General features: G+C 35.5%; 1 protein-coding gene across 1 annotated transcript in view; it reads left to right on the forward strand.

Annotated features, from left to right (window-relative positions):
• Window positions 1–19,277, forward strand: part of LOC145668391 (uncharacterized) — a 65,650-nt gene extending 46,373 nt beyond the window's left edge. The window contains exons 12-16 of the mRNA XM_081736179.1: window positions 230–381; window positions 4,948–5,182; window positions 11,398–11,551; window positions 13,457–14,274; window positions 18,347–19,277. Of these exons, the coding sequence (XP_081592305.1) occupies window positions 230–381; window positions 4,948–5,182; window positions 11,398–11,551; window positions 13,457–14,274; window positions 18,347–19,170 (2,183 nt within the window). The 3' untranslated portion in view covers window positions 19,171–19,277. The remainder of the gene's footprint in view (window positions 1–229; window positions 382–4,947; window positions 5,183–11,397; window positions 11,552–13,456; window positions 14,275–18,346) is intronic.
• Window positions 19,278–19,762: the final 485 nt, after the last annotated feature.

Here is a 19,762-nt window from a genome sequence, read left to right on the forward strand (position 1 = left end):
ATACATGATATTAAGTGTTTCGTCGACTACATGATTTCGTAGTTTGTTTTGTAAGTATGAGCTATCCATGAAGAAACTTACTTTTCTCTTCGAATTTTTCGTTTATTTATTAGGTCGAAAGAGCGAAGTTTGTACCATTTTGCTCACTTATATGGCCATTAATACTTCATTTATTCTATTATTTAGTTGCATAATATCTTGAATTGTATTTTTCATTTCTATTTCTTAGCACTAACTCAGTTGCTGAAAAGTGTAAAGTTAGAAACCGAGTCAGACTGGATATCCGAATGCGAAGAGATTGCGGCGAAATTTGATGAATCTTCTTCTTTTGTCGTAAACTACTGGCTCAGCAAATCGTGGTACTATTTGTTTTCAAATCAGGTATGTGAAGGAAAATTACCATCTTGCTTTATTTTGCTTGCCTATTTGTATTGTTTTCTAGGAAATAACAAGATATGGGGAATTAATTAAACCTAGGTTTTTATCAGATATTGTTTCTTTCCATGTTGGCTGAAGGTAAAATTATAGTTATTTTCGAAGAACCTACTGATCAAATAATCCTAATATAATGGATATAGTTCATAGGTGTCAGCGAGAAAAATGAAAAGTAAAATGAGGTTGTGATAAATATTCAGCTAATGTTTTCAACTACTTTGATATTAATTTGTGAACTTATTCTTTTATTTACTTCCTCTAATAATGTTGTTTTGGTGTTCCCTTACACCTTCCTCAGCAGATCGGGCAACTCACTGACGAGCCGTCTCACTTCTCAGAATTTCTTGTTGCACTTTTCGTTAATATAATGATGTAAATTCTTTAAGTTAAAATTTAATTTTCTTCTTTTCAAATTGTTATTGTGCAAATGTTGCGCAGATTTTTATGAAGACTTGTGTAATTTCGTGCTAGTTTGTAAAAATTTCACTCACTTTTAACAGGCTAATCTTATAATATTTTGCTAGGTCACGTGCTTATGTGCACTGACTCGCAGTGCGGTATAAAAAGTCTTCAGAATGTCTTTAGGAAATGTCCTCGTTCAAGATATTCTGGAGAGATACCATCTGCTGCAATAACGTTGGTGTATCATTGTTTCTGTTGGTACTGGTTGTATGTCGATATTCGGAGAAACGATCGTGCCGACACAGTAGCCAAAAGGCCACATTAGCAGGGATTGCACTGGAGCACTCTATCCCGTGCTCCGATCTAACATTGTGAGTAGCTATTTCTTCCAACGGATGCACTCTCACTGGCAAGTGGATTGGAACCAGTCTAAAGAAAATAAACTCTACTTACTGAAACCTATTTTGGGCAATTGACACGTAGTCGCGTTCTAGCCATCGAGATAAAGTGATCCTGACTCGCTTGCATATCGGACATTCTCATCTAAATCATTCCTATCTAGTGCGAAGCGCTAACCATCCTTATTGTGGAGACTGTATCGTCTACTGAGCATTGTACACATTCTTGTAGAATGTCCAGAATACTCAGACCTAAGAGAACGTTCAGGAGTTCCTGATAGTTAAGTTTTGGAGGTTAATGCTCTTTAGTAATTGTCACTTTTGTTCGTGGAATGAGAATGATTAACTCCTTTGAAGTTATTTGTCGATTTTTCCTGTTGGGTTATTATTGCTAATTTTGAGTTATTTCTTGTTGTATATTTCATATTTGGTTATTTATTCTTGTAGGCCTTCCGCGATCCGTTTTAATTCAATAGTTAAATTGTTAATATCTTATTTTCTAGAACTTATGTTTAAGATACACTTCATTAGGAATTTTATTTTGAATTTTTAATGTGTAGCATGTGTTGACCATCAGCTGTATCGCGACGGGGACAAATAGCCTCATTGGTGCTATCCCCATTAAATCATAATCATTAATTTAATACTGGTATATTGAATGTTCTTTCTTCTTCTGTAAGCTGGAGTAACGGAAATGTTCTTTCAGTTAAGACATCTGACTCACAAACAATTGGAAAAAGATTTCCGTCAATCCAGCAAACAGAAAAAGAAGCATTAAAAAGATCAGTTATAATGCTACATCGTAACAAGTCACTAAGTATTTTACTATATAATGTAAACATTTATATGTCTTGAATAATACTATAGTAAGTTAAAGAAAAGCTTACTAATCAAGTTTTTATGAAGACTTGTAATTTTGTACAGGATTCGGCAGAAAATCCTGGCAATTTTCAAATTGAAATTGTGTTGTAGACTGATATTCCTCAAACTATATTTTATGTCCGATTTGAGCAATGACTCAGTGTTTTGCTAAGAACATTTAGGTATGAAACGTCCTGAATATCTCTTCTTTACAGCTCAAGCTGTTTCTCAAAATTTCCTAATCCACACTACTATGGTGTTGTGGCTTGAAACACTACTTCTGATGAGTGTTGAGTTGCCGGCGAAATACACAGTGACTAACGATTACTGACTTTTTTTTTTAACATATCCAAAATTAGTGCTCGATGTTCTACCTGACTAACGCTCCATGACAACTGAAATGTCATAGCGAACTGAAAAGGAGAAAGAAAGTTTTCAGTTACGTCAGTCGTGAATGTGCCTCTCAAACATGAGAGACCTGAAAAATGTTATTTTCAGGAAGTAGGAGCGGTATGTTTCGTAACTAATAGTTGGAAGCAAAACACTTCGTGTTCAATTTGGAAATAAAAAGACCATACGTGGAAATATCAGCCTGGTCACAATTTCAGTTTGAAAACAGTCTTTTTTTTTTCTGTCGGACCCTATATAATTAGTATTTAACGTAGCTTTTGAAAACATAAGAAGTGAGCAAAATTTCTACAAACTAGTACAGGATTATTCAAGTCTTCATTGAAAGCTTCTGCATAACTTTTTCACAGCAATAACAATTTTAATAGAAGAGGAGCCTAGTGGAGGCAATTTACATAATCATATTAACAAAACTATGCAAGAGGAAATTCTGAGAAATGAGATGGATTGCCAATGAGTTGCACAATTTGCTGAGGAATGTGTCGAATGACAGCGACAATACAGTTTAATAAATTTAATATTAGATGTAGGAAATAAAAAGACATTTGCAAATTATTATAAACATGCGTCAATTAATATCCTTAAACAGTTACTTTGATATTATTTACCATTATACCCAAGGTTTTTATTTGTATTACTATAGCTTACCAGCACATTTTTAAGTGTTCATGAACTAGAAAAATATTTTGATTGTTTTATCATTTGATGTTCTGAACCAAAAGAGAAATCAATATTTTTGAGTTGGTAATGTTAGAAATAAAGACATCTATTATGTGCTATATAAGGCATAAACACTAATGTATCTTTAAGTTATGAAAAATGGCAATTTTGTACATATGTCTTCATCAGACTGTTTTAAAATCTTCTACATAAAGTACCGTGTAATTTCGGATGTCTTACTATGTGTTAAACTAATTATATGACTTAAGAAACCCCAAGTTCATCGTCGCAGGAACTTCTCACGATTTCCTAACCTATACCAAACCATTTTAAATAGATCTATCACTACCCACTTCCGTAAGATGTAGTTTTTATATTTTCCTTCAGACTATTTTTGAATACCACTAGCCTGTGATTTCACCCTTGTCAGTTACAAAGTGCGTTCAGTAAGTTATCTATCTCGGTATCTTTTCTTAATGTTGGAGAGCTGGGTATCCACGTTCAGACAGGTATATGTCTTGGTTTATGACAGAGGCAGTTACAAGAGGATGATGGCGAACGTGGAAAACCGGGGAAAGTCACGGAATTTGAGAAGACGGGGAAGTTAGTCAGGAAATTTCGAAGAATGAAATTTTATAAATATTGTTATGTTTATAAAAGTAATTGTTACGGTAAAATAATACTTTATACTAACGAAATGTGCTTGTCCTGTTCAGCATTCTCTAATGTAAGCTTAGTGAACTCACGAAGAATTATGGCAGGCTAAGTGATGTAAGCAGGGACGTCATTTAGAAGAGGTCAGGAGGGGGCAATTGCCCTCCTAAAAGTTTGAGGAATACATATACTTTAATCGATTTTCTACTAATATACTAGTACAAAACGTGAAAGTCTTATGTCGGTGGTGCTCTTGCCCCCCTCAAGCGAAGTCTGAAATGACGCCCCTGGATGTAAGGTCAAGGTGATTAGGGGTCATCGCATCGACTCATAGAATCATTATTTCTAGCTTTCTAGACCAAACTACGTACCATCTTAATTTATGTAGCTTCTGAGTAGCTTAATTTATGTATGAATTTATGTAGAATTTATGAATTTATAATTTATGTATGCCTTACCTCGTGGGTCGATACTGAAATTTCTGTACTTCTATTGCAAATAAATCCAGGACTGATACTAACATTAATTAGCTACAATGGAACGTTAGAATTCTGAGCAGTGTGTATTAAGCAAGTTAAACCGAAAACCGTAAATAATTGTTTCAGTAATTCAGATGTAGTGGTACACTCGTTACTTCTGCTGCTGCAAATATTTTTTACTGAGTTGGACACCGTTTTCATACAAGTTTGAATCTCTTTCATAGCACGAATCTACACCTTCCACAATATTATACCCTTCAAATTAAGAATAATAAATTGAAATGGTTGTACCTACGTTGTAAGTTTTGGTACCTACGTTGTACTTACGTTGTATCTATGTCGTAAGTGTTGGTCAGTTTAAAATATGTATTATGACCTTTATCTAAGTCTTAAGTCTATATGTGTAATCGAAAGCTGCAGTTAATATGTAGTGTTCTCAGATTTTTATTTGCAAACAAAAACTAATATTTTATATGTATATTAAAGTATAATAAAAGAATAAGACAGGAGAATATTATACTATTTATGAAATGATTATGGAAGGTTTCAGTATTTTATGGTCAATCTGACCATCTATATTTAAGACATTGCCAGAAAATTAACTGTGTTTAGTACATTTTGTATTTTGAAACCTATTCCTTCACTTTCAGTTGGATGAAGGAGCTAAACTCCTTAGGAAAGTATTGAAGAAATCGCGACAGAGAAATGATTTCCATAGTGTATTAGCGTACACCGAAGCTAAATATCTGCTTGGCTGGTACTTAACATTTCCGAAGGATGTTGTGAAATCTTTGGAAGAAGCAGATAAATATGGTTCTTTAGAGGCAGTTTCTTTAGCTCTGAGCAAAGCGTGCAGCATTTTGAAAGGAATTAATGCATCATGGCGTAAGTATTACTAGATCCTTGCGTGTGGAAAGTCAGTGGGTGATAAAATGATTTTCCGGATAAATATAATCTAAAATCAGAAAAGGAAATAGTAATGTAACGCCGCAGACATTACCTATTAAATACTATTCTCTGTTTAATAATGATTAGTTGGATTTCAAGTTTTCATATGTAGTACAACAATAAGACAAAATAATATTTAGGTTAATACACTAAAGACATACAATTCAATTACCAGCTGGAGCTCCTTCGTGGCTAAGTGGTTAGTGTACGCGCCTTTGGCATGCGAGACCCGGGTTCGATTCCCGACGGGAGCCCATATGGTTCGGATTCCACGTTAATCAGTAGATCCCGTCTCGTATAGCCTAGCTGCTGAAAGGGACGTTAAATTCAAAATGAACTCAACTCAATTACCAGCTATAGGATATGTTAAATTATGCTCTAATTTCCATCGAAGAAAACTAATATTTACTGTTAACTTATAGTATTGCAATTGGAATAAACTAATATAAAAGGAGGGATAATCCAAATCAGTTAATGTGAATATTTTGAAAATCAGTTACTGTGAGTGTAAGAATCTTTCCTCCTATTAGTAATTTAAATTGAGCGATTAAGTTCATCTCCAGCGTCAAAGAAATTTTATTTATTTTAATTTTAATATTCACATTTTTAATTTATCGTCACACAATTATTTTACAATTGGAAGGAATTGGTAAAAGAGAACGATGAAATGTTTGATGGAACGATTTACAAGGAAATGGAAGGAAAGTATCAAAGAAAATTCAAACAAAGTCCACATGACCTGCAGTTAAATTTGCGAAGTGAATATCAGTTGAAGCTTTCAAATACTAAACTACTGTGGCTCTACTAAAAGTGCTGTACATTATTATATAGAGAACAGATCAAATTAATCTTTCGTGTCTGCGTTTAAGATTTTTTTATTACGCTTACTTCTATTAAAAAGTAAGCTGAAGACTGCTACTTATCAAAGTGTTTGTCATATATAGACTTGAAAAAACAAAGAAAAGAAATTAAATGAAATTTCTAGTTTCACGTCCCACTATATGCCTTTTAACCTAAAGGAGACAAATGAATTGATGAAATTAACGATTATGAAATAATTGGTAGAATGTGGGAAGAAACTAGGGAACCCCGAGAAAACCTACGGACTCGATGTTGTTCATCACAAATTCTTGTAGCTGGGTATTGAACCAGTTACTTTTTGCACCAAAGCTAAATTGTCTACCACTGTGCCACCTAAATAAATAAATAAATAAAAACAACTTAAAACGACTGAACGTAGAACTCATTGCTACAGTTCGAAGCATAGAAAATGTTACAAAAAGTTTAAGTCCAACTTAGGAACAAACTCTTGCGCCGTGTGCTTATGCATTCCGAAATATACTTCTCATCGACTAGTTACTTCCGGTATTCAACCCAACTCATCCCCTCCTCCACCTCTCCTTATCTAAAGCGGTGTGTGACATAATGTACTCTTTCCATTCAGACGGAAAAAACAGGAACCAGTTTACAAGGTTTATCGCTCTAAAACCGTCTCTTTCATTCGTTTGTTCTGAAATGTTTTTCTAGAGCCTGAATAAAACAAAACGACACAAAACGTTCCCATAGCTTCATAAACACCCTTATTTAAGAATGCTTATTTGCATTCTTTCCCTTCTTCAAAGGCTGCAAATCACATCAACCTAGGAAGATGCTCCTTATGAATTCTATGGAAATTGTTAATCATGGCAGTAGGTTTTGTGCTTCCCAAAGTCTGTAAAGTGGGCGCAGTGCTCTAAAAACTACCGTCAGAAATGAGTGTTATTCATTTCTTGTCAGTAATTGCAAGCAAATGTTCCAGTTGGCGTCATTTGGACAAGACAGAAGGGTGTAATTGCCCCCTCCCTTGAGCTTGAGAAATACATATTGTTTGATCAAATGTGTAGTAATATAACAAATAGAGTTCGATCCCAGCTCGCGCCAAGTAAACTCTGTGGTGGACAAACACCGTGAGCGTGGGTGTTCCCGTTTCCTCCCACTTTTTCATTCCACCATTTCCTTCATTGCTTATCGCCACCGTCTCCTTTATCCTCCCCGCATAATCGTGGGACGGAAAACTTAAAAGATATCATTTAATTTTTTTACTAATTAAAAATGAAACTATTATGTCGGCGAAGAATCACCCCCCCCCCTCCCCAATATTAGTATTGAATTCATAGTTTTCGGAGTACGCTTTACGTAGTTATGCTGAAGTACGAGTTAAGCCTTGGTTGGCATGGAGGTCAAAGTGGGAGGGTGACAGGCAAAAAGAATCATAAACGTTCTATACTTGTGTCGAATGCATAGTTTTCGGGATCACTGACAAATAGTGCCATTCTAGATGTAGTGTATGTCCAAGGTCGGACCCATTAGCATGAGAGTCAGAGGGGAGAACCAATGAATTTTTCCGAACAGTTCTTTTGGCATGAGTTTCAATACACTGGGAGTGAAAAGTGGTAATGCACAGATACTGGTGTCACATCCGGACCTATCAGAGATATGATTTCTGGGGAATTGTCGTTACATTATCCCCTGATCACTAGCTAAAATCGTCACTGCTTTGCAGGGGGCATAGACAGGAATTTATTTCAGGAATAGAAAGCTCTTTGAGGGGTCCAAATTTAATATGAGGACATACTGTACTAAAATGTCAAACATCATATCTAAAAATAGGTAAAATTTACAGATAAGTAGGGCAGGGGGTTCGGGACCGTCAGGACCTACATTATGTGTATGTCCCTGCTGCTCTGAGTCGTCATAAGCTTCTCTTCAAACATATAAGACATACCATGTATATAAGAAATGTAGAACAGAATAAAATATAAATGTAATTATAACTAAGAGGTAGAAAATAATTACAAACTAAAGTTGAAGGACAAGTTTTTTAAACAATCACACTTAAAAGGAAAAATATATTTGTAAAGCCATTTTCCACTTATGCACAGCTAAAAACAAGTGGGGAGCGCTCATCTGAAGTGCCACTATTTATCTCTTCGAACAAGAAAACTATGAATTCGACACCAATATATTTCGTATTCTATTACTTTTTTACATGTCTTCTCTTCCCCTGCTAGGGATGGTTTCAGTGTCTTACACTCCACAATAAATTGTTCAGATGATAATTTACATACAGATGGTGATCAGAAAAATGGAAACACCTGAACGAAATCGCAACTTACCAGATTAATATGGTGTCGGGCCACCTTCGGGACAGCCTTGATGCGACGTGGGATGAAGGCATAGAGGTCGTGAATGGTAGCAAGTGGAATTTTACACCATTCCTCGTGCAGGGCATCGGCCAGTTCTGTTAGAGAGGATGGAGGTGAAAATCGTCGCCGGAGTCGTGTTTCCAAGACGGACCACAGATGTTCAATTATGTTGAGATCTAGGGATTGGGCGGGCCAGGGGAGGTGTTGAACTTCATCCCGATGTTCCTCAAACCACGCTGCAACAACGCCAACTGTGTGAATAAGTGCATTATCATCCTGGAAGATGGCGTCATTGTCCGGGAACAACATCCGGACCATAGGATGCAAGTGGTCTCCTAAAATTGCGACATAATCGTTGACAGTGATTCGTCCGCTAAGTGTGACCACAGGACCCAATGAAAACCATGATATGGCGGCCCACAGCATCACCGAGCCGCCGCCATGTTTCACAGTTGGGCGGAGACACTGCAGATCATAAGCTTCTTTGGGCGTTCTCCACACATAAACACGGCCCGTGGTTGGGAATAGGGTGAAGGATGACTCATCTGACCATATCGCACGTTTCCAGTCCTTAACGGTCCAAGTTGCATGGTCGCGGCACCATTTGCGGCGTGCAAAAGCGTTATGGTCCCTGATGAGTGGTTTGGCCCGTGAAACACGACCCCGTAAGTTAATGTCATGTAATTCGCGGCGGACCGTGATTGTCGAAACAGGGTGTGGGAGGTGCTGATTGAGTTCCTCCGTCACTTGCTCCGCAGTGGCACGACAGTTCTGCGCGACAATGCGCTTTAATACCCGGCGTGACCTGTCACTCATGATTTTCTTCCGCCCACTGTTCCGCTTCCCCGATGTGGTTTTCCTGTGTGTTGTGTAGGCCGTCATCACCTTTGACACTGTCCCACGCCACTGCCGTCACACTCACTCCACATAACCGCGCACCAACAATTTGCCCTCTTTGAAAATCTGGGAGGTCTCCCATTTTACACTACCTCCGTCTGCTGCAGCCGCTGGACACTGCTGTTCCACTGCGCCTGACGTAGTATGGAGACCGACCTAACACACCACCACCAGCGGTCCGGCGCTGCGGGCACCATGACACTACTGCCAACCCATACATCTGACGTGTTGCCAACTACAGGTGTTTCCATTTTTCTGATCACCATCTGTATATACTACATACGTTTGAATTTCCTCCTGGAGTCCTATATATATTACAGTAACAATGGAATTTTTTATTACCGCCCGACTGTCTTCATTGTGCAAACATTCAGCATGATATGACGTAGGAAAATGAATTCCATAAAAGTAGTAGGATTTAATATCAACATTGAACCATCGTAAGTTAAAGAAAAGCATGTAATAACAAATATCATATTTAAATATTAATATAATTTCGTCTTAAACTAGCTGTGACTCATTAACTTCAAAATTAAGTTTCTCGATTGCACAGTATGAGCGTGGATAGAAGAAAAAGTCAATAAGAATGGTCGGGATTCGAACCTAAGACCATCCAAGTAGGAATCCCTTACATTAAACAGTCATATAACAGACAACGACGCAAAGTATTTGGCACTATTTTATCATATAGTTCTATCAAATATAACTTAATGAACACAATAAGAATAAATTTTACTGACTTAAAAAGTGTTCCTGAAAAAAAGGAAAGTTCATTATACACCCTATAACTAAGCTACAAGAGGTCTGAGTCTCATCTGAACGGCGCATCCACCGAGTCAACGTTTGGAATATCCCATTCTAGTAGGTAAAGGAAAAGTATGTGATAGGCTACGTAGAGTTCTCCGTGGCTGAGTGGATAAAGTTCTGGATCGATAACTAAAAGGTTCGTGGTTCGAAACCCGGCTCGGAAGCTAAATGTTTTTTTAAATTCGTAATTCTCCAGATCTTAAGATCTTTCTCTCCCTTCGTAATCATCTGATGCTCTAAAAAGAATTCTCCATCTTAATTCGACAACTGCCTAATGTGATCCTCGCAATTCGGAACCTTTCCTTCTTCTGTTTCACAAAGTTACAATTTTCATCGTAATATGGATGCTGTCCGATCATTTTCTCCAATTCTAAACTTGTATATGTAAATCATTCCTTTCTCTCTCCATATTTGAATATCTCTCTCTCTCTCTCTCTCTCTCTCTCTCAATGTTTTCCATGAACTGGTATGGCCTGGGATCAAACCTTCTACTCTTGAAACCAAATGTAAGCGCTCTAGCAATGTGCTATCATAACTATATAGGTTTGTTATTAAAAGCAGCGTCATTTTAGATTTTGCCCGGGTCGGGGAAGGGCGGAGGCGGTGATTCTCCACCGACATAATAGTTTCATTTTTTTATTAGTAAAAAAATTAAATGAAATCTTTAAGTTTTTCGTCCCACGATTATGCGGGGAGGATAAAGGAGACGGTGACGATGTGATATGATGATGTGATATGCAGCCTTTGAAGAAGGAAAAGAAGCATTCTTAAATAAGGGTGTTTATGAAGCTATGGGAACGTTTTGTGACGTTTTGTTTTATTCAGGCTCTAGAAAAACATTTCAGAACAAACGAATGAAAGAGACGGTTTTAGAGCTATAAACCTTGTAAACTGGTTCCTGTTTTTTTCCGTCTGAATGGAAAGAGTACATTATGTCACACACCGCTTTAGACAAGGAAAGGTGAAGGAGGGGATGAGTTGGGTTGAATACCGGAAGTAACTAGTCGATGAGAAGTATATTTCGGAATGCACAAGCACACGGCGCGAGAGTTTGTTCCTAAGTTGGACTTAAACTTTTTGTAACATTTTCTATGCTTCGAACTGTACCACTGTCTAATAACATTACTTAAGTTTTAATATCAGTTGAAGTGGTTAACTGCTAATGGAAAATTCACAGATATATATTTGATTTGTTGTAGAATTCATTTCTTGAATATTAGTTAGTAATTTGTTGCCTAATTTGTCATGTTGCTTTATTTAAAGGTACTAAAGGAGACTACGCTCAGGTCATGTCTCTCGCATTTGATATTGCATTGTGGCTAGCAAGGCAATATTTCTTACTGGATTCATTCAGAGAACCAAGATGCTATGCAAAAGAACAAGTTTTGTTATCACAAAGACTGGCCCTTCCTACTAGGTAAGGAAAAAATCTACATTAAATACAGCAAATAAATTTTTATTCCTATTTATATAATGTAAATATTTCATTCATGATGTAACTTAATTCAGCTTTGTCAGTATGTGTTTGAAAGTTCAAATATTTATAAAAGAAACTTGAGCTCAGCGATCTAAATTTGAAAGTAGTAACCTGTTAAATAAATCAAGTGGGCAAACGTATTTTTGGGGCAAGAATATACTAATTCATAACACCTATCTTATACCAAAAATAATACTTAATTCAGAAAGATCAAATTAAACTTTTTGTCTTGAATACGGAAAGAGGGAAATTAAGATCAAATATAGGTGATTAAGAACTTTGAGAATAAATTCAATACAGGAAAATTAAATAAAAACAGCAGCTCAAAATGATGCTATTTAAAAGTTATTGGCAATAGAAAATTTGCAGAACAGTTCAACTAAAATACACTCACACACTTAAACACGGCAACATGCGTGTTAATCTTAGTCTGACACCGGAGGTAAGAATAATAGTGTAAGCACACTGGACAAAAAACAGTCACCCACTTCATGTAGATCTTACCTAAATCGGGTAACACCGCCTATGTCCTGGATTCTGTTTGGAAGTGACTTCACAAGGTGTAGCAGTTATGTCATATCAATGTGAAACCACTCGCTCGCCATTAAATTCCATAGTTCCAGTAAAATACAGGAATGCCCGTTTCTATGTTTCAGGAAACTCCGCTTTGATACACCAAAAAAGCTGTTTGGGCAGCCTTATTTACTGCCCTAATAAATAAATGGGCTTTAAAACAAAGATGGCGTATTTATTCAACACCGTTAAGGTATGTCTATTGACAGCTAAACATGTTTCATAAATATAAATAAACAAATAATAATTTAAAATAGAACTATGGTTTTGAAAGCATGAAACAGAGGATAATCATTGTGCAGAATTACTAAATTCAGCAAGTGGAAAAGAAACATTACATTATTGTCATATTTAACGTTGTCTGAAGAGTGCTTGCGTTTTATAACTACAAATTACTAAAACACAGTATTTTCTTTTATTTCTACTAAACCTCGATTGACGAAAGGTAAATGTGTATTTCGGTCACGTCAATTACACTACCCGTTATTGTTGTGAGAATACTTCGATCAGTTAGCCAATCGAATCTTCTATATAGCGTCTGTTATTAGTTCGATCTTTGTTTGTATTCAGTTTTTGCAAGTATGTAAAAGTATTATATTACTATGTATAACAATAAAAGTAATTCGAACGTTCACCTCTGGTGCTAGGGATCCCGGGTTCGATCCCAGCCTCCATCAAGTGAACTTTGTGATGGACAAACACCGTGTGCGTGGGTTTCCTCAGGCTTGTCCCGTTTCCTCCCACTTTCATCATTCCACCATCCATTTCATTCATTTCTTATCACCGTCTCCTTTAGCCTAACCGGCATAAGCGTGGGACGTAAAACTCAAATATTTCATTTCATTTTCATTTTCAAAAGTAATTCGTAGTGCTATTTTTATGCGAGATATTTCCAGTGAGAGCACATGCGTTGGAAAAACTCTGTATAGTTCGGATCCTACTTTAAGCAGCAGATTATGGTGTTTGAAAGGAACATTAATTAATCAAGTTTATTCTAGATATTCACTATATTTTCAACGTTTTTCATTGTTTTGTATGTTCACTTGGTTGAAGTTTATCTGTGCAAATTTTGGTAGCTGTCACATTTTAACGTTATTTTTTAATGATTATTTTTGTGTCGTCCACTCATAGTAGTTCGTATTGGTACTATAATAACTGAAAATGTGAAGTACGTTAATTTTATTTATGTACTTTTTTTTTTTTTGTTTTGTTTTGTCAATCTTTCATATTATCGAAACATATTTTCTATTTTTTTCTTTCTTTTCATTTCAGAACTGCTCAGTTTTTGTCTGTGTTGGCTAATGTAGATATTTTGACACATGAAAGGAATGATTGTGAAGTAAAATTGATTGGATTGTCTAGAATTCTGGAGATTAACGAAGTAGACGCAATTGAGAATAGTAAGACAACTCACTTGAAAGTGTTTACGCCTTCCAAAAAGAAAGCCATTAACGTGATGGATTTAAGTGCCACAGCGCCAGGACTTAAATTCTACAATGATAACGTTGAATCCCTAAGGGATTTCACTCTCAATAAATGTAGTCCCACAGATCGTGAGTTAGCAGGGTCACCGATTTTACGTCGTTCGGCATTTAAAATGCCGAATTCTGTGCATCATGAAAGTGATTGTATGTGCTATCAATGTTCCAATATTCTTTACCATAATGAAGTGTTGAGAAGTACACTGTTGCAAGCTGAATTGTTCGTGCTACTGGGCCACTACAAAGAGGCTGGAAACATTTATAATAATTTCTTCTCACTGTTTGAAATCTTCGAATCTAAAAGAAAGACTATTGAAAAGACCATTATGTCTGTATGGAAGAATGGATGCTCAGAATTAGAAGATAAAGCTTCTGTTTCAAAAAGCTACTTAGATCTTAGTTTAAGTATCACGTATGTTGATATGCTACTGTCTTATTCAGAGTATTTTGGGTACCAAAGAAGATATATGGATGCACAGAAGTATGTTGTTGAAGCTATCAGGAACGCGACGAAGTTGATGCCTACACAAATTAATCTCAGTTTCAAGGCATTGGAACAGGAAATTTCCCTACGTTTTGCAGAAGTGGATGAGGAAGAAGCTATCAAAGGTATAGTTTTTATTCTTTTCTCTCTCTCTCTCTCTCTCTTTTTTTTTTTATCCTAAACTGTAAGTAGGATTGTAATACAGCAAAACTTTATTTTATTTTATTTTATTTTATTTTTTTTTTTTTTTTATGTTTTGCTGTGTTACAATTCTACTTACGGGTTAGTCTATGTGTTAGAACATTTTAGAATACATTGACAAGTTTCTTAAAGTAGTTGACCAATTTTAAACTTGCCTGTACTTCATGTGGTCATTTTGGTTTTATATTGTCGAAGTTTAAAACGATTACAGTTTATTGAAACACTTAGAAACACAGTAAGAATCTGCCTTTGTTTGTTTTAATTAGTTTAGTTTTGAGTCCCATGTTTATGCTCTGAGATTAGGGAAAGAGTGATGATACTGAACGAAATGGTGGAATGATGACAGTGGGAGAAAAAAAAAAAAAAAAAAACACCAGAGGTGTAGTAACCAAGTTACAACATGGGCATTACACATTTTAATGCCTGCCCTTAAGGGAAAGATTTTTTTTTTTTTTTAAATATAAAATATTTCTTATATGATCACACTCATGGACCAGAAATAGAGTAATAGTAATGACGGTATTAGAGGTAATAGTAATAATCATCTCAACAGGTGATCGAATCTGGTTATTTCACACCAAAGTCGATGATACTAACCATTCAACCACAAGGGAGAAAAGCAATAGGATTTTTTTAAATAAATGGTTGGCTTAAAAGTTTTTCAAATACCACTAGTATCATCTAACAGATAATGGCTTGAAATTCTATTGATTTCCTTGTCAAATATCTGTTCAGTTGAACCTTATCTTCGATACAGAAATCAAACTGTCTTTTATTATTTCTTTAACGAAAGTTGAAGTGACGGGTATTAAGTTTTTCTATGCCTGATATAGCATCCATGTTAAAACAGGTGGTCAACACAATCCATCTTTTAATGTTTTTTAAATACTCAATCGTAAATATGACGACTATCTTCTGTAATGAATGTACATTCTGTACAGTCTATCTTGGTGGTGGTGGTAGTGATTATTGTTATTATTATTTAATGTGATTGCACAGTCGATTCAAATAGTTAATCCATGAAAATCTTTGGAAGTAAATTTGAATGGAATTAAGTTTTATCGCCTGCAGATGTGTTCATTAGGCGCATGAAAATTAATATCAGAGTAAATGAAAGCTTGAATGATTGAGAGAATTGTAAACTGGGAAAATTAATTTTCAAAGTTTACAGATGTGATGAGAGTTGGAATATACATTAAATCATCATAATCCTTACTCGGAAACTAGAAAGCTTGAATGTTTAACTACTCGGGATGCATTTTAAAGCAATCTTATATAATCAAAAGATTTGCATGCATTCGGTCTTACAGATATTACTTTTTTAATCCAATATTGAGTACATTTAACAGCTATGAATTAAGAACTAGCAGCATATTACTATTTCGAAAAAGAGCAATAACAGTTAGAACTGATATGCTGACTACATATTAACCAACAAAATCAGTCTGACAGGTTCTTGATTTTTATGGGTTGTATTGTCATAAACAAAGAGTTTTGAAATTTTCGACGTCTTTAGTATTATTAACGGAACAAACTTTTTTTTTTTTTTTTTTTTTTTTTTTTAACTGACAACACAATCAGCCAATAATAGAACGCTAACCCCTGGGGTGTGCTGTCCCTGGTTCGATCGCAGCTGGCATCAAGTAGGTTTTGTGGTGGGCAAACATTATATGTGTGAGTTTTCTCAGAGTTTTCCCGTTTCCTCCTATTTTCTTCATTCTACAATTTCGTTAATTATCATCATCGCCGTATCCCTTAACTTCGCAGTATAATCGTGGAACGCTAAACTTTTTTTTAAAAAAAAAAAAAAAAAAAAAAAAGGAATCATCTCTCATCATCATCGTCTCCTTTAGCTTAACCGGCATAATTGTGGGACGTAAAACTCAAAAATTTCATTTAATTTTTTTTTTTTAAAAAAAGAACAAAACTATCCTTATCTTCTAGATAAGGATGTATTAACATAGTTAGTAACTATTCCATTAAACAATACATTTGCTATTTAAAAAGTGCAATAAAAGATATTAAAAATGGAAAGACAGTTAAATTATGAAAACTATTGTTTCAATGGCGTGTATAACTTGTGTGGATATGAAAGTTTATTACTAACTTGTAGAGAAGCAGGCTTTCGAAAACAAAAGTATTGAAGAAATATTTGGTGCAAAATTAGACGAACAAACTAGTGAATACAAAAAGTTGCACAATGTGGAACTTTACAACAACTATAGACCACCGTATAGCTTACTGAAAATAAGATAGATAGTTTAAGATTGCCACGATACATCACGCGCATTGCAAGACATGTGGAGCGTACAGAATTCTAATTGGTAAATTTGTGGAAAGAGACCTTTGGATACACCAAGAATAAGATGAGAAGATAAAAAGGTTCTTGAATATGTGGCTATCAGTAGTTCCAATTAGATTAAGCTACAGCCTTTTTATTTGCGACATTTGAGTTTCTTAAGTCATGAAGAGTGAAGGTTTGTTTTCGTGTAATAAAGTAGGATGAAATTGATCGATCGGTAACTGTATACATTGTATTTAAAGAGATCTATTTCTTACATAACTCTCGTCGTGGCCATGCTGGTCTTCTGATGGCTTCTTAGGTTTGTATTTCACCATTAAGTTCAGTGGAAGATTTACAAGATGTCGAATGTATGAATAATTGATTAATCAGAAATTTTACGTTCCTCAGCATCAAGGCACAGGATGTACTATTTATGGTGGTACAGTGGAATTCGGACCACAGGGATTGAACCCGAGACCACACACGCAACCATAAGTTGCAGTGGTGTGTTCAGTGCTAGATACAAATAATCAATTTTTAGTTTTGAGACCGGTAAAGACCACAAAAGACTTAGATACAGGTTATGATCATGTTTGGAGGAATGTAGTACATATCAGATGAATTACTGCGTTTGTTTTGTAGAGACACTGCTGTTGTGTTTATGTGTATTATTGAGTGGATGTAGCGTTGGGATTGGGAGTGGAGGACGAATGGTTTTCTAAATAACGTTACAAAGTTACCGGAATATAAGAGTAGTAAAAGTCGATAAACATAGTTGATTTCTCATTTTGTTTTATTATTGAGAAAGAAAATCCTACATTGTAGACGCATTAATGTTGATGCTTTTCTTAAAAATATTCTTTAATGTTTAAACTTCTTCCTTCGTATATGATAATTAAATTAGCAGCCATCTGGATATTTTATTGTTTGAGCCCATGTTTCATTGTTTACATATTCAACACGTTGCGAAGTATAGTTTGCTCTCGCACAAATTTGATTAAAGCCTGTGACAAACATCTTGGCATTTCAGCTAAACGAATAAAACGGAAGCTCTGGCGCGACGTTGCCAAGTAGTAAAGGGGTGTGGCTATGGTTAAGCAGACAAACTACAGCGCGATCAAGTTACAGGGAATAGACGTGGATGTGTACAAAATAAACATGGCAATACCGCTGGCCTCTCACTAGCTAGCAGCATTTAAAGGGAACTTGGAGCGCCGCCTTCAAACGCCACGAAGTTTGTCACGCCGTTTAGTTTCAGCCTATCATTTTTGTTTTCTTGAAAAAAAAAAAAAAAAAAAAAAAAAAGCGTGTACAAGAAATTTCACGTAAAAACAGTATCTTGGATAACACTGTGATATATCTGACGTCACTTGCAAACAACATAATTAGTTCTTGATTTTGCAGTCTGCACAACTATATAAGACGCACAATACTTAGGATAAATAATATACAACTTTGTCAACCTCTCCAAATATCACAAACAATATAAAGTAAACTCATTCGCAGTACGGCTAATGAAGGACCATGGTTAGCCAGATGGCCTGTACTTTGGGTAGTTAACACGTTGGCTCTTACTACTGTTATGTCTGGCTTTCGAGACTGACATTTAAACAAATTGTATGAAATTCGTTTATGCGATTTATTTTCGGCGACGTTCTAAATCAATATTATTTATATATCTAAATTATATGTATTTTCTGATTCCTTTGCAGACGTTGAAGATGATGAAATTACAGCCATTTCTAAAGACGAAGCACAGACACCAGTTCGGAAAATACATTCTACTAACAAAAGCAGTTACATTTTAACAAATGCTACAGTAATGAAGGAAGGTGTGAAACTTGATGAAGAGCGGATTATGCCTGTAGTCTCTAATCTTAAAGTTAAACAACTTGTTTTTGATAGTGATGACGATGATGATGAATATGAAAATGCAGAGAATCAAGACCCAAACGTACAAATATTTAACGATAAAGAGGAAAATAAATTCTTCAAAACTCCTCGACGAAAAGTAGAGAAAAACTCAAATAGTTCGCAAAAAGCAAGCACGAAGCGTATGCTTCAGAAGACAAGAAAACAAGTGCCTGTAATATATGTTGATCCTCCAAAAGATGAAGATGGTAAGAAAAGGTCTCAACATAAGAAAAATACTCGAAAGGAAGAAACTGCATCGAAAGCAATTAGAAGTGTTTCAGAAAGTAGGTATAACCTTGATTCCAAAAGTGAGAATGACACGGATGAAGAGGATGGTGTATTTACAGCACCAAGTGAGACAGTGTTGCCTGGCAAGAAACAACAACGTTCTGTACGTGGTGGTGCTAAGACAAAGTCTAAATCTGAGTCGGATACTAGAGAACTAACAACAAAAACTTCGAAACGAGAAACTTCTCGCAGGAAAGTCTTGGATGACAAGTTCTTTGAAAGCAGTACTCCATCTTTGTCTTCCCTGGCGTCACTACTCGAAGAATCGTGTGCAGTGACGAAAAACAAAAACACTTCTGCTCAGAAAACTAGAAGAACACGAAAACTATTTTAAGATATTTTTTTTAATTCATCAGTGTGCTTTGTAAGTGACTGTTCTGTTAAATATATGTACTTATTTGTAATGTCGATTTGTGGAAATAAATTGGTTTTTCAAATTAAGTGGGTACTTATAAAAATGAAACTGACAATGTCTGTTACATCATAACGGATAAACGGTTGAACCGTTTGAAATTAATTTTTGAACATTGCATTTTGCTTGGCCACTTTCTATTAGTATTATTTGTTTAATCATATCATCTTCATTAAAATGTGTTTCCTAAGGGGGAAGGAGCTTCAAGATTTATGCCAAAAATGTATCTTATGAGACTATCAAAGTAGATAAATGTTACTTGGTATATAAGCTCCTTACTAAATTGAAACATGTTCCAGCATTTTCCGAAATTCTGCTTTTAAATGTTATTAGGAGGAATTTCTGAAATATTTTAATTCCCAATTTTGTACCGATAAAACGGCCAAATTGACCAAATGTTTAAATCTTTTTAAAAAATGCGTTTTAGAACATAGCCAGCACTTGGGTAAGCGGGAGAAAGTAGTTCAAGTATTACCTTTAAATTATTTTCCAGAAAACTATTCTTCTTGTGCGA

The sequence above is a fragment of the Thermobia domestica genome, chromosome 13 (assembly GCF_964235325.1).
Source record: "Thermobia domestica chromosome 13, izTheDome1.hap1.1, whole genome shotgun sequence".
Taxonomy (NCBI): Eukaryota; Metazoa; Arthropoda; class Insecta; order Zygentoma; family Lepismatidae; genus Thermobia; species Thermobia domestica.